Below are 14,806 nucleotides of genomic sequence, written 5' to 3'. Positions count from 1 at the left end.
ACGTGTCAGTTTCAATAGTAGTGTCAAAGTTCACTATATACAGACATTCGCGCAGATCCCCCTTTCGGAAACACTGCTCTGCGAGTCCTCCCGTTTAAACGCATTCAATTTTGGGGTCTCTCTCTCTTTCTCTCTCTCTCTCTCCCCTCCGCCTCTTTCCATCTCTCTCTTTCTCTCTTCTCTCCCCCTCTCTCCTCTCGCCCCTTTCTCTTTTCTTACATATTCTAATAGTTCTTCCCCCGTATTCTTCTTCTTTCTCTTTTTCTCCCTCCTCCTTGTCTCTTTTACTCCATTCCTGCAGAAGAGTGAGGGCTAAACTTTAAAAAAAAAAAAAAAAAAAGAGGAGGAGGAGGCACCCCCTTCGTATTCTTCTTATCGTTATTTTATACATATATGATTTTTTTTTGGAGGGAGGGTGTTGGTTCCCGGCTGAAGAGCACTTATTTAAAATACTAAAAAAAGAACATTTTTGGGCGATCTCCAGGGTTTTTTTAACTAGCTCTGTGTGTTATAGCAGAAGAAGCAGAAGAAGGAGCAAGAAAGAGGAAAAGAAGAGGATTATTTATTCGACCTACTTTGGATGTCTCTCTCGCTTTTTTTTTTTTCTTTTTCTTTTCTTTTCTTTTTTTTTTTTTTTTTGCAATTCTTTTTCTTCTGATTTTTATTTTTTCTGTTTCGCTGTGAATTCGTCGCCGGCGTGAATTATCTCGTGTTTTTCTCCCCCTCCATCACCTCCCGAAAGAAGAAGGCAGCGAGAGCCGGGCGCCACCGGCACAACAAAAAGAGCAAAGTGTGTGATCCTCCTCGCTGGCTGCCTCCCGCTCTCCGGCGCTGCCTTCCTGAATGGCTGGCTGCGTCCGGCCCTGGACCTGGCCCCCCGACACCAGCGCGCCCTGATCGCCGCCGGCAGCCTCGCCCCGCGCCCTGCTCGGCTCACCGCGCTCCCCTCAATCCCGAGCCCAGCGAGGGCTCTCGCCGGGACAGCGGCGGCGGCGCCGGCGGCCCCGACCCCGGCTTGCGCTCCGGCTGCGGCCCCGACTCCAGCTCGGACTCCGGCCCGGGCCCCGGCTCCTCCAGCGGCGCTCGCCGCTGCAGCTGAGGCAGCAGCTCCAGAGGCGCCTGCAGCCGCGACCTCCTCCTCCGCCGCCGCCGCCGCCCTCGCCGGCTTCCTCTATGTCTGCTCCGCCGGCGCGCAGCGCGTAGCCCGAGCGGCCGGCGGGCGGGCGGGCGGGCGCCCGGCGCGGGTGAGCGAGTGTGTGTGCGAGTGTGTGTGTGTGCGCGGGGGTGCGGGCAAGGCGGAGGGTGAGTGTGTGCGCGCGCCGTGGCCCATGCCCGCCGCCCCCGGCGCTGCGCCCCGCGCCGCTCCCGGCTGCCGCCTGTGCCATTTCTGATTTTGCAACTTGGGGAAGAAGAAAAAAGCGAGAGAAGGGAGCTTGCTCGCTGGGGGGGGGTGGGGAGGGGGGGAAGGAGAGCGTGGCCCCCCCAGGATCGGAGCGCGGGGGGAGCGGGCGAGGGGAGCAGGGGTGTTGGGGGGGGAGCCTGAGAGCCTGGGGGGGCTGCAAAAAGAGAGAAAGAAAACAGCAGGAACCACAACAAAACGCCAGCAGGGCGGGCGGGCGCGCAGCAGCAGCGGGGCGGCCGAGGCAGTAGCGGCGGCGGCGGCGGCGGCGGCGGAGGCAGCGGCCGGTGCCCGGCTCCGGCTCGGCTCCCGCGACCCCGGGGCGCCGGGCGGGCCCCCCGCCCCCTCCCCCTCCCCCCTTCCCCTTCCCCTTCCCCTCCCAGCGCGCCCGCGCGCCCCGCGGGCCTCGGCGAGCAGCTCGGCTCCCCCCAGCGCTCCCCGGGCCCAAAGATATGGCAATGGTAGTTAGCAGCTGGCGAGATCCGCAGGACGACGTGGCCGGGGGCAACCCCGGCGGCCCCAACCCCGCAGCGCAGGCGGCCCGCGGCGGCGGCGGCGCCGGCGAGCAGCAACAGCAGGCGGGCTCGGGCGCGCCGCACACGCCGCAGACCCCGGGCCAGCCCGGAGCGCCCGCCACCCCCGGCACGGCGGGGGACAAGGGCCAGGGCCCGCCCGGCTCGGGCCAGAGCCAGCAGCACATCGAGTGCGTGGTGTGCGGGGACAAGTCGAGCGGCAAGCACTACGGCCAATTCACCTGCGAGGGCTGCAAAAGTTTCTTCAAGAGGAGCGTCCGCAGGAACTTAACTTACACATGCCGTGCCAACAGGAACTGTCCCATCGACCAGCACCACCGCAACCAGTGCCAATACTGCCGCCTCAAGAAGTGCCTCAAAGTGGGCATGAGGCGGGAAGGTGAATATTTCTTCTGTGCTTCTCTCCCTGAGCTTCGCCCGCCTCCCCGGCCCTCTTTCTTTCTCTCTCGCGGGGGTGGCTGCTGTATGGGGCTGGGGCTCCTGAGGTCCCGGCGCGTCCCAGCTTCCCCTGTCCCCGCTGCCTTCCTCCCCCGGCGTCTCCCCCCCCCCCCCACCAGCTCGCTGCCGCTGCCTCCCCCTCCTGGCCTGCTCTCCTCTCCCCGGCTCCCTCCACCCCGCCCGCTGCCTGCTCAGGATTGTGTCCCTGGGATCGTGAGCTGTGGCTTAAAAATCCCCTCCCTCTGTCTTGGATGTGCTCGGTGTGTGTCTCTTTCCCGCGTGTGCGTGAGGATGCCTGGGGCTGGGCTGGCATGAACTTGGGGAGGGGTGCTTATTTCCCCCAGAAAACTCTGCCTCTGTGTTTTTTCATTCCACTGTCCCCTCCACCTCTTCATGCCCTTTATTTAAAATGGGGGAGGGCTGGAGACTGGAGTACTCTGAACCACAGATTCATTACTGCATCATCCTTTTGGAAGCTTAGCTTGGAAAAAGAGGAGTGAGATTTATTGCACTTGTAGGTCTAATTAGGGGGGAAAGGGGGCTTCTGGCCTGTTCACTGGTTCCCTCTACTCTTCACTGAGCTGGGGCCGCCTCCTCCAGAGCTGTGGCCTTGTTTTCACCCCTCTACTTTCAAAGGAAAGTTTGTGACTGAACCGTGCTTTCATAGTTCTGTTATTTTTTTTAAAGCATGATACTCATTTTATTTCTTCATCAAACTCCACCCTCTGCTTAAATACTGCATACAAATTACAATTTACAACGGCATTTACCGATCCTTCTGATTTGGCTATAATGCATATACTGCAGCTGGCATGAGCTTCCACATCATTTAATCCCTGTGTTGTATGGCTTTGGTTTCTTTTAACACAACTTTTGATCTTGTATTTAGATATGCTTCATGTTCATGTGGCAAGAGATGCAGCACTTTTCTTATAAATATATCTAGCCATTTACAGTTAAAGTTTATCTCCTGACAATCATTAAAGATGTCTTATAGTCAAATTAGCAAACCAGTCAATTTTGCAGAATGCAGATTACTCCTTCTTGTAATTGACTTTAAAATTATATTTTATATGCCACAAGAAAAGAAATTGAATTCCTTCAGATCTCAAGAAGCAGGCAAATATGACGACTTCATTTCTAGCTCCAGGGAGATTTTATAGGCATTTGGAAAAAAAAAAAAAACTTTGAATTGTACTCTCATTTAATTGAAAAATAAGTGCCAAGTTCAAAACTATAATTAGAAAAAAAGTATTCTAGCCGTTATGTTTCAATAGCTTAAATTGCACTGGGGCTTGCATTAAAATTAGAATCAACGCAAACTTAAGAAAATAGTGTACAACCTGAAATAAGATAGCTACGTGTACATGGACATATCTATATTAATTTGTTGGGGGGAGAGTTCAGTAGCCCTAACTTTTCCTAAAGTTGTCTTTGTTTACATGGCAATTTAAAACGCTGGCACTGTTGAGGTAAAACATACACATTAAAAAAAAAAAAAAAAAAACTTTGGTCAGCTTTAAGAACTCAAAGCATGCTTACGTTTTGCATTCAGATGGTTAATGAATCCAGTGTTTTTGCAGTTGCAAGCTCGTGCATTCACTGGGCAAAAGCTGGCTGCAGGTTGCAGTAGCACCGCACAGGACAGACATTAATTATATTTTCCACTTTTTTCAATAATGTTTGGCTACTGTAAGTTCAACTTTTTTCTTGAATTTTTTTTTCAATTTTCTGTTGCTTTTAACAGTGAGAACTTTGTGTGGGGCGATGGGGAGGAGGGGATAGGGGAGGGGTGCAGGATTACTTGTTTTCTATTCAAAAGTTGTAAGTGGTTAGTAGGGTATGTAACTTGTATCTATTTTAAGGATAATTCCATAGTATTTTTAGAGAATATGGAAACATTTTGAGCAAAACCTGCTTGCTTGCAAATGAAGAGGCAGCTAGGCATTTGCCTAGAACCACCTTTCTCTGGTTTCGCCTGTTTTTGTTTTTGTTTCACCTTTGTTTGGTTCCTTCTGGAGGGGTGAGTGGGATTTCATTAATCTGTGTGACTTGGTGGTGGTCGAGGGGTTGGGTGGCACTTTCTTGGCCATGCCTGGCTGGGGGCCCTTAGGTCAGGCCTAGTTCTGGCAGGGCTGGGGTGGTCAGGGGCGCAGGATATGGCTGGGCATACTGGGCCGCGGAGCTGGAGGGCTTCACCCCAGATTTCCTCCGGGTGTGGGCTGTGAGAGAGAGCGAACGCCAACGAAGATGCTCCGGGCGCTTGTGGCTGCGGGAAGAGCCTCCGCATTGTGTCGGGTGCGCTGCGGCACGGGATGTTTGCAAGCCCCCTGGATGCACATTGCCTCTTTTCTCTCTTTCTTTTTGTCAGCGGTTCAGCGAGGAAGAATGCCTCCAACTCAACCCAATCCAGGCCAGTACGCACTCACCAACGGGGACCCCCTCAACGGCCACTGCTACCTGTCCGGCTACATCTCGCTGCTGCTGCGCGCGGAGCCCTACCCCACGTCGCGCTACGGCAGCCAATGCATGCAGCCCAACAACATCATGGGCATCGAGAACATCTGCGAGCTGGCCGCGCGCCTGCTCTTCAGCGCCGTCGAGTGGGCCCGCAACATCCCCTTCTTCCCGGATCTGCAGATCACCGACCAGGTGTCCCTCCTACGCCTGACCTGGAGCGAGCTGTTCGTGCTCAACGCAGCCCAGTGCTCCATGCCGCTGCACGTGGCGCCGCTGCTGGCCGCCGCCGGCCTGCACGCCTCGCCCATGTCCGCCGACCGCGTCGTGGCCTTCATGGACCACATCCGCATCTTCCAGGAGCAGGTGGAGAAGCTCAAGGCGCTGCACGTCGACTCGGCCGAGTACAGCTGCCTCAAAGCCATTGTGCTGTTCACGTCAGGTGAGGCTGCGGCCACTGGGAGGGCAGGCCGCGCCGGGAGCGCCCGCAGGCCCCGCTCCGCTCGGGCCCGGCCTCCCGCGCCGCTCCGCGGCGCCCGGCGCGCCCGGGCCCTCGCCGACCTCAGGCCTGGCCGGGACCTGCGGCCCCCGCGCGGGGAAGCGGCCGGCGGCGCCGCTGCCATCTTGGGAGCGCGGCGGTGCGGGAGCCGAGGCGGCGCGGCTGCGGGCGGCTAGGTGGCCCGGCCTGGCGGCCTGGAGCCCCGCGCGGGGCCGCGGCGGCGGCGGCGGGCGCGTGTCTGGCTGGGGCGGGGGGGGGGGGGGGCGGGGAGGCGGTGCCGTGGATCCGTCTGGCTGCGCGTGTGTGCGGTGTGCATGTGTGTGCGATGTGCGTGTGCGTGTGTGCCGGAGCTCAGCGTTTCTGGGGGAGGAGAGGGAAGGAAGAGAACGTGGGAATGTGGCTTTCTCCTGTGTGTGGCACGCTCCCTGGCTGAGTTTCCCGACAGTGAGACACACACAGAGAAGTGGAAAGAGAAGAATACGGGCAAATAAATCATAAATAATCCCGCTTTATTGCTGCCTGATTTTCCCTTATCGGAAACCATTCATGTTTGCAGTTGCTGAGGTTATTGAGGGTCGTAAAAAACGGATTCGATCTAAACAAGAAAGATAAAAAACAAAAGCAATACTGTAGAACCCGCAAGTATGGGAGGATTCCCGCCCCAGAGATAAATCTCATAGCCATGCAAAACGCACGAACATTGGAAATTTAACAGAGTGACTTAAAAATATCAAATTAAATGTAGGCAGTGGTAACATGCATGTTAACAATTTCTCTTATGATAGATGGTTTAAATTAACTTCCAGGAAAGTGCATTAACGTTGCCTTTGAAGGCTCTGGTCTGAGCCTCTGAGAACACTGCCCCCCTTTTTATTATTGTAACCTGCAAGAGGGAAACATATAAACACCCAGGACAGCAGGTAATGGGGGGAAATATAAACAAAGCCAGAAAGGACGCTGGTGGGGAACAGAGCTGCTCAGACTGGGTCTCAGGCCTTGCCCACTGTGAGTAGGGTTAGCTGCCTTTTTACCACCGTTATTGGCGCTATTGTTTTTAATTCCTCCATTCAGAGAACAAATAAACCATCCTAATAAATCTATCCTAGAGCCAGGACCTGCAAAGGCCAAATTAAAACCATTCTTGAGCAGAGATGGCAAAACCCCTTTCCCAAGGCCTTGTTGAACAGTAAGCAGTGGTATAATCTATCAATATTTCCTGGCTTTCATGCGTGAAGAATCGTATTTACATTGTATTAAAATGACTCTTAAATTTGCACAATATTGTAATGTAGCAAATGTAGTATTAATATCGATCTGAACAGCAGATAATTTATTTAGACAAGAGCATCTCATTTGTATGCAGGGTGGCCTGAGCCATGGACTTGGACTGCCCCCCTTTTACTCTCAGTGCAAATGCAGGTCTGCTAGTGGGAGAGGGAGTTATTCTTTGCAAGAGGATAAAGTGTGAACCTTAAAACAAATGGAAGATTTATTGAATAGCCTCCTCGGTGTTTGAATGCATTTTATCTTAATAAGTCTTCTTGATGGAAACGTGTTTTTCAAAAGTGACAAAGAGCTTGGGAAGCAGCGACCCGGCTGCTTTAGCTCTGGCAGGCCTGGGGCCTGGCTGGCTCTCCACTACCCAGCTCTTTAGCCAAATTAATCAGGAAGCAAGCCAGTGTCAGGGAAGCTGGGGTTTTAAAATCTCATCCAGTGAGGTGTCTTGAAGCAGAAATGTGACTTGGAGCTGGACAGAGGTCTTCTCAAGAAAAGTCTCCCTCCCTTTTCCTTGTCCCCCCCCATCAAGGTTCTTTGAACCCCCTTGACTTTGCTGATCTCCTGCCCTTTCCCAGAGAGAGGCGAGGATTGTGCAGGCTGCAGGGAAGATTGTGGAATTATTCATGCTTTTCTTTCAACTTTCCATAAAATGTCCCTGTGAAAAATGTTCCTGAAAAAAAAAAGTTTTCCCAAAGCTGTTTCTTAAACCAAGTCTTCAAGGTGCAAGGGAGGCCCAGAAGTGAACAATAACATTATTTTGTTGGAAAAATTGCAAGAAGAATATCCGAAAATGAAAATAGAGCTGTCAGTAGTAATTCACCCCCCTCCTCCATACAACACATTTCCACTTTTGACTAAACTTGTTTTGATTGCTAGCCAGAAGGGAATTCATGGGAAGCCTTCTCAAAGTCATCCAACTTTTAAGCAAACTTTGAATGATGGAAAAGACAGTTTTAGACATATTGTCTAACGAGGTTTACTCCGGCTAAGCATGTGAAGCTGGCACGGGGGTTCCCTGTGGTGGTTTTCACATTTGGCCTCCGGATGGTATGTTTAATCCTTAATATTCTGGACAGCATCCAAAGACTAGGTCGTGACCTGAACTTACTTTTTAAAAAAAAATTCATTAATTCATACACCTAAATATTCTCTCAAATAAATGAGACTTGCCATGAAAGGAGCCATCTAGTTAACATAAATACAATAAATCCATTTTCAACACAATAATAACTTTGATTTCTAGTTATGGCAGCTGATTACATCTATATTTCCTGAACACTAAACTCTGGTGAATGCACAACATGAAATACATTCTCTACACTACAAAGGCTAAGCTGGGAGGGCCTGAGCGGTAATGTTTATTTATTTACATAATTTCTTTTCCATATACTGTAGAAGAAATATCGAGGGTTCCCACACTGACACTACTATATAAAAAGTGAGATGTGGATTTTGCACGTTCTACCTCCCTTTCTTATCTGGGGTATAACTCATGGAGTGTAAATATGTACTGCAGCATCAGAGCCCCTGCTCACCTAGTTTTGCCACCACAACCACCCAATTGATCTGAGAGCTCATACTGTTGGTCCACAGTTGGGGCAATTCTGTTGCAGAATATTCTGTTGTAAGAATGAATATCCAGAGTGGGAAGGCAGGTCCAAACCAGCTCCTGCCCGAGGGAGGTCACAGGGCTGGCCGCTGGCACTTTGCAGAGGGGCACAGCTACAGGCATTCTGCCTTCAGAGGAGGAAAGAACTGGACGCAGCCAACACAGGGGCCAGGCATGCCTTTCCTGGACTTCTCTCCCTTGGAGTAGCCTAGGTGGGGGAAGGGTAGTGACCTTGCACTCTGGGTGCCCTAAGTGTAATATCAGATAAATATTTTACAAACCTGAAGAGATGCCATATGGATCTTTAAAAAAATCTGCTGGGGTATCAGTGGGTCCCTTTCATACTGCATTCTCTGAGGCTGAAAGGGATCCTGTGGCATAAATGGCAGATAATGCATGTAAAGCAAGATATATATGTAAATATGAGTCTGCATGGTGGTCATTCAGTAGGACCAGGTTAGCAAGGAAAGCCAAAGGCAGACCTCGGGGTCCCTTCTCTAAGTATCAAAGCCCCAAAGTGCTCCTGCCCTCACTCTGCTAGCCATAAAATCTCACTGACTTCCCAAGTCAGGCTAGTGTGGAGGCACCCAAATGGCTGGCTAGAGTAATTAGACATCTGAGAGGACCCCAATCTGGATCTGGGGTCAAAGGAGACCTGCCTCAGAAGTTCTTGAATTATCACTAGTTTTATTTGTGTTTTTGCTCAAGGCCATAGCCTTGTAGATGAAGGTGTTAGAATGCTTTGTAAATCCCGGTTCTTGAAACAGAGACATAAAGCTCAGAAACTCAGCAGACACAGGTTTCTCTTTGAATCATTTGCTGTGTCTTCTTAGGGTCACACTTGCCCATTCACAATTATACAATGTCCTTTTGGGGGCATTGCCACGCACGAATTTCTTCCCAGATCTATATATTAGCAAACTCTGCCTTTGATCTCTAGTCAACCTCCTGACTGGCTAAGGGCTCCTCTGTGATCTTCCTGTTTTTTAAATATTTATTATTAATACAAGAAACAACATGGGTGTTTGAACTAGGAGAGGAAGCCTTCACTTCATTCCTCTGATTCCACCTTCCCCTCTATTTGCTTGCCTCTAGTTAGTTGATACAGGATAAACTGCTGTCTTGAAATATTTTTTGTAGACCAAGAAGAGCGCTTGGTTGATGTAAGATTAAACACATAGGTTTTGAGATGTTTCATTGTATATAGGTGCATTTTTCTCCTTAAGCCTGCCACAGGAAGCCTATCTCCCCATATCCTCCCTCAACTCCCCACCTCCCAGTTCTAAAGCAGCAGCAGCAGCTGCCTCCAGCCCAGCTTTGCGTCTGATCGCTGAAGTTGTCTCCTTTCTGCAGCCTGGAGTAACTGAGCCATATTCCTTCTGATTATTATAGAGCTTACAGAGATGTGACCAATTTTCAATTACTTGATCTAAGGCACAGATAGACGTGTTCACCCTCACTAAGGATTTGCTGCAGAGTACTTGCTTGCATAGATAGTGGATTGCAAATCCTATATTGCTAAAGCATGAGCTTGATCTGATTCCAGGCACTGCCAGCCTAGGATTTCTTATCCCCTCCCATGTGTCTGTTCACTATACAATCTAGGTTCTCCTTGAGGTTTCTGCTTGGGGTCGTTTGGATTTGAGAGGGCAACTCCAAGAAGCGTTTTAGAACTGCTTCCAGGCTGCATATTTCTTCAGGGCTCCTGAAGACCCCAAAGTCAGGGGCAGGCAAAGGGGGAAAAAGTCCTCCCTTTAGTGAGCACAGCAGAAAAGATGCTCCCCTGCAGGTGGAGGGCAGGTTGCTATGTATAGCAAACATGGCTCCAGCATCGTACATTATTTAATCCAAAGGCGAAAGAGGAAAAACAAAGGGACTAGAGAGGTTGCTGCCTCTGCAAGTGTGTGCTTCTCTCTCCAGCTCCCCTAGGCTTGGTGGGGGTTTGATTTATTTTTATTTGTGTTGGGGGCTGGAGGAAGGAAATGGTGAAGAAGGAGTCGGGAGGCATGGAGGGGAGGATTTCTTTTCTTTTTCCTTCTATTTCTATTTTTTCCCCTCGGCTCCTTAAAAGAAGAAAAGAATTAATGGCTTGATGTTTGTGACTTTGCAGTTCGCTGACCTAACCGTGTGCCCTCTCCCCTTGTCTCTCCTTCCTGTGGCTGCTCGGGCAGATGCCTGTGGCCTGTCGGATGCCGCCCACATCGAGAGCCTGCAGGAGAAGTCGCAGTGCGCGCTGGAGGAGTACGTGAGGAGCCAATACCCTAACCAGCCCAGCCGCTTCGGCAAACTGCTACTGCGACTGCCCTCGCTGCGCACCGTATCCTCCTCGGTCATCGAGCAGCTCTTCTTCGTCCGTTTGGTAGGTAAAACCCCCATCGAAACTCTCATCCGCGATATGTTACTGTCTGGGAGCAGCTTCAACTGGCCTTACATGTCTATCCAGTGCTCCTAGACCTTGGGCACTTCCCACCTGCCCCCACCCCCTAGAGACTCACAGGACTGGCGGGGCCGTGGACTCCAATGCCGCGGGGACACCAGGCGGCCGATGCAGGGTGCGGTGGGCTGGGCAGGGGCGGGAGGAGGGCCGGGGCGACAAGAGCAGCCCACCGTGCAGAAATGCAACCCGAGCTGCAAACCAGGAGAAAAAGAGACTCTTTTTAGTATCAGATCTGTGAACACGTTGGAAAGGAAAGAAAAAAGACCTTGTGTCTGATGAGAAAAAGAAAAACAGTTTTGGAAGAGAGGACCATGAAAATTTTAATAAAACAGAAGGAGACTAATGGACCTTCCAGGATTTATTGTGGACGGATGTGGATATATTCTGTACAGAAAACAACACATATGGAAATGGACCGAATCCTATGTAGAAACACACATGCGCGCACACACACACACACACAAACATTGTTATTCATTTTGTAAAATACTAGTCTTTATTTTCATTTTTTTGTAAAATTTAAACATCGTATGCACATAAAAAAGAAACAAGAATTAGGGGAAAATAACATTTTCCAAATAATTATAAAAAATTGTCCTGTGTCTATGTATCTATATCTGTTTTGTATTTTTTTCTGGTTCCAAACCAGATTTCCTGTGATTCTATACTAATAATTTTTGATATAACCCTTTGCTTCTTATAATGAGTGCGATATATGTTGTCGAAGCTGTTCTTCAAGAATTAAAATTGAAGTGAAAATTTAAACAAAAAATAAAAGAATTTAGCAAAACCCACGTGTCTGCTTACTTGACAGATGTCATCAGTACAAGAGAACCCTCCAATTAATTTCCACTCCAATTATTATTAGAATGGGGGGTGAGGGGGGAAACTTTTAAGGTCCGTTACCAAGTTGGCTAGATTTATTTCCTAAAACCTAGCAGCTGCTTTGGTTTTGTAAATTCAGAAGCCCAGGCTCGGCATGGGACAGAGTGGGCAGGGAGGGCAGGGCACTTCCGTGCCAGCCGCAGCCATTGTGACCTTGTAGGTGGTGGGCAGCCAGTGCACAGCTGGCCGAGAGGCTGGGGCAGGCCTGGTCCCTCGGGGTCGAGTTTCTGCACTGCCTGCTTCAGTATCTGCAGGTGGGAACTTGCCTGGCTGGAGAGGCAGGGAGCCCTGGACATGGAGTGTTGCGGTGGAGAGGGCCACTCTGATGCCTCTGCGCCTTGCCTGTGACTGGAGGGTCAGCCTCTTCCCAGCTCTGGGAAGAGAGTTGGGGATTCAGCTGCGAGCCCTGGCTTTGCTCTCGCTGTGACCCACTAAAGAGCTGGCTATGGTTTGCCCTTCACTCCAGATCCTGTGACAGGAGTTCCCTGGAGGGCCCTCGACTCTGCTGGGTGTCTGGAAGGGCCCCTCTGTGGCACTTAGGACTGTGGACCTGGAACTGGGAGTCCAGGAGCTGGGCTGGAGCAGATTCTTTCCAGAAGCGGCATTTGAGTCCTAGTGGCCCTTTCAGGGCAGAAACCTGCTACTGAGGCCTCTCCTTGGGTGTGCGTGGGGGTGCTGCTCTCTGTAACAGCTTTCAGAGCGTGAATGTTTTATAGGATCCGAGTTGGCGCTGTGAGAACACATATTGCCAAGGGAGCTTTTTCTTAACATATTAATAAAGGCAGGTCTTTTAAAATAACACCTCTTCACCCCTTCACCCCTTCCCTCACCGTCTCCCCCAGCCCCAGACAGGCATGGATGAGGCAAGAGCTTTACTTTCAGAAATCCGCGGCAAAGTTTTGCTCTCAATTTGCTGCCTAGAAGTCTCTAGGTGGCCCCACCCCTTTAAAAATGCATGAACAAGCTCTGATCCGCCTAAGGTTTTAATATTCTGGGTGCAGAGCAGCCGGGCAATGCAAACTCTTTCTGTGAAGAAGCCCCTGCAGGTCCGCCTGGGGACTGGCCTGAGCCCTAGGGTGGCTAGACTGATAGGGTGTGTGGGGTGTGGAGCCCCTCGGGCTGCTGGGGCCCTTCTGCCTTCCAGCAGGTCCCACCCGGCCCTGGCCTTCCTCCTTTGCACCGCACGCAGGGGCAATGCTTTTGGGCCTAGGCTGACTTCTTTGCAGGTTGGGCACCCAAGGCAGGAGGGGCGTGGGAAGAACTCGTATTTAACCATCGACAGCCTCCCAGGAAGTCTCAGGGAGCCTTCCCAGGAGTGTGGGAATTAGGGTGGGTTGGGCTGCTGCGGGGGCATGGCGGGGGAGGGGAGCCGAGCTGCCTCCAAGCACTCACAGATCTTTCCTGCCTTTCTTGAAATGAGATGTAAATATATTCATTACAGTGTGATCCCTCTGATGAAAACAGATAAACATTTTCGTAGGTCAGAAACGTATTTTTCAATTAATTTCAATATGGAGGCCCAAGCACAAGGCACCCAGCACGGGACTGGCCAGGAAGCCAAGGCTCAGGGTTTAGGAAGCACTTGTTCCGGGTCCAGAGGTGACAGTGTTAACCTGGCTCTTGCTCAGAAGGGCCGGGAGCCTTACCTGCAGCCTGGGGAGTCCCAGTGACCTTTCTAAGCCTGGCTCTAAGCCCAGTGGTGACCAGCACAGCCTAGGAAGAAGAGCAGGCCTTCTTATGGCCTCACAGACTCCCTCACAGGCTTGGTCTAGGAACCAGGAGGCCCTGGGGAGGAGCAAGAGATGCTCTGCTCCCGCGCTCAGCAGCCCATCTGGGGTCTGCGGGCAGTGGGTTTCTCCTCTGCTGTCTCCTTGGTGGCTAGAGTAGTCCCTGCCTGCATCAAACACAGAGAGACCGTCATCTTCAGAGGTCTCTATGTCTCAGCCAGAGAGATGGAGCCTCACAGGGAGTCAGGGGGCATGTGGGCATCCCTGAAGAGCAGGACAGGCTGTCTGCAACTTTAAGCTTTCCATTCTCAGAGCGTGCAGTTCGGCCCCATGAATCTGCTTGCCCTAAGGGAAGGTTTAGGAACCGAGACAGGCATCTAAGCCACTGGTTGAGCCTTACCACAACCAGAAAGCATGGTCTCTGCGCTCCTGGCCATCTAAAAGCTCCTTGGCCGAGCTGACCAGTGGCGGTGGCGTGGGAAGCTAAGGGTTGAGCAGCTGGGGGCTTCCTTGCAGTGCAGAGGAGTAGACCAGTAGAGGCCAGGCTGCCCCCACTCAGGATCCTGTGCCTCCTCAGACCCTAGGAGCCACTGGGCAGAAGACTGCGTGGAGCAGGTGGGAGTCTCCTCTGCCTGGGTGGCCACTTGGAGGCCCCTAAGCAAAGAGCCATCTTCGAGCCAAGCGCCAGGGGGAGCCCTGGCACCCGGGTGTGCGGCCGCTGGCAGGTGTGGGCCAGACAGCTGGGGGGCGCAGCCCTGAGGACTCAGGAGAGTGGAGCTGGGAAAACTGGGCGGGGTAGAACCGACACCCCCCCCCCCAACCCAGGGCCGGAGGAAACCCATCTTAACAGCTGCACTGTGGCCCACACAAGGTGACTTCCCTCTGGAAATTACCTGTGACATATGAAAGTCAAACGTTGAGAATTTTAGGGGCTTTGAAGTCGGTTTAAACTACTTTAGCCACAAGCTTTGCTGAAGACATCAAAAAAGGCTGTCTTGGGACTTGCTTTCCGCCGGGAATCTCTAGGGAATATAGCTGCGCCTCATCCACCGCGGAGGAACAAGGACTGGCACAAAAGAGTTAAAATATGACCTTTGCCCCGACACGCACATCCCAACCTGCGACAAGCCTGGCGGAAGCCCGGGGGTGGGGATGGGCCCGCCTCCCTCCTGGCCACCAGGACACCTTTGGCCTCCGGAACTCTGCCCCTCGGTCGGTTCAGGCTCTTGGTCTCTGGCAGCCTCAAAGGGTCTCGGTCAGCTCCTGGAAGCCCCGCCGCCCCAACTTTGCGCTCCTGGGCGCTGGGGATCTGAAGCCCCCTGCACCCAAGACTACCTGCGCTCGTCTGCTTGGAGCGTGCAAAAGTTTATGTTTAAAAAATCCTCCTTCTCCTCCACTTGTAGGCAGTCCTTATATCTCCGACAGTGGCAGAATCACCTCGTAAACGCCTCGATTCTCAGAACAAATCACCTGAATGTTTCTGCAATGGGAAACCATGAAAGAGCGTGGGGAGAGGGTTCAGGGAGACACAAGTGGGAACTAAT

General features: G+C 51.8%; 2 protein-coding genes across 2 annotated transcripts in view; one reads left to right on the top strand and one right to left on the bottom strand.

Annotated features, from left to right (window-relative positions):
- The first annotated feature begins 1,681 nt into the window (after positions 1-1,681).
- NR2F1 (nuclear receptor subfamily 2 group F member 1) lies at positions 1,682-10,914 on the top strand. Its single transcript, XM_057739326.1, has 3 exons — positions 1,682-2,311; positions 4,742-5,269; positions 10,385-10,914. Exons 1-3 carry the CDS (start codon positions 1,852-1,854, stop codon positions 10,663-10,665), a joined length of 1,269 nt encoding a protein of 422 aa, XP_057595309.1. The 5' UTR covers positions 1,682-1,851; the 3' UTR covers positions 10,666-10,914.
- The window catches only part of FAM172A (family with sequence similarity 172 member A), a 405,836-nt gene continuing 401,271 nt past the window's right edge, over positions 10,242-14,806 (bottom strand). Inside the window, exon 11 of the mRNA XM_057739283.1 lies at positions 10,242-10,841. Coding sequence (XP_057595266.1) covers positions 10,705-10,841 — 137 coding nt within the window. The 3' untranslated portion in view covers positions 10,242-10,704. The remainder of the gene's footprint in view (positions 10,842-14,806) is intronic.

The sequence above is a fragment of the Hippopotamus amphibius genome, chromosome 1 (assembly GCF_030028045.1).
Source record: "Hippopotamus amphibius kiboko isolate mHipAmp2 chromosome 1, mHipAmp2.hap2, whole genome shotgun sequence".
In the NCBI taxonomy this organism is placed as follows: domain Eukaryota; kingdom Metazoa; phylum Chordata; class Mammalia; order Artiodactyla; family Hippopotamidae; genus Hippopotamus; species Hippopotamus amphibius.
The sequence above is the reverse complement of the archived record's forward strand: the minus strand, read 5'-3'. Positions and strand labels throughout refer to the sequence as shown.

What these genes read in the sequence shown, in the direction of transcription:
- NR2F1 (XM_057739326.1), top strand. Translation starts at nt 1,852, where the DNA reads ATGGCAATGGTAGTTAGCAGCTGGCGAGATCCGCAGGACGACGTGGCC. An exon ending in AGTGGGCATGAGGCGGGAAG is followed by an intron (nt 2,312 to 4,741) that starts GTGAATATTTCT and finishes TCTTTTTGTCAG; the next exon opens with CGGTTCAGCGAGGAAGAATG. An exon ending in CATTGTGCTGTTCACGTCAG is followed by an intron (nt 5,270 to 10,384) that starts GTGAGGCTGCGG and finishes CTGCTCGGGCAG; the next exon opens with ATGCCTGTGGCCTGTCGGAT.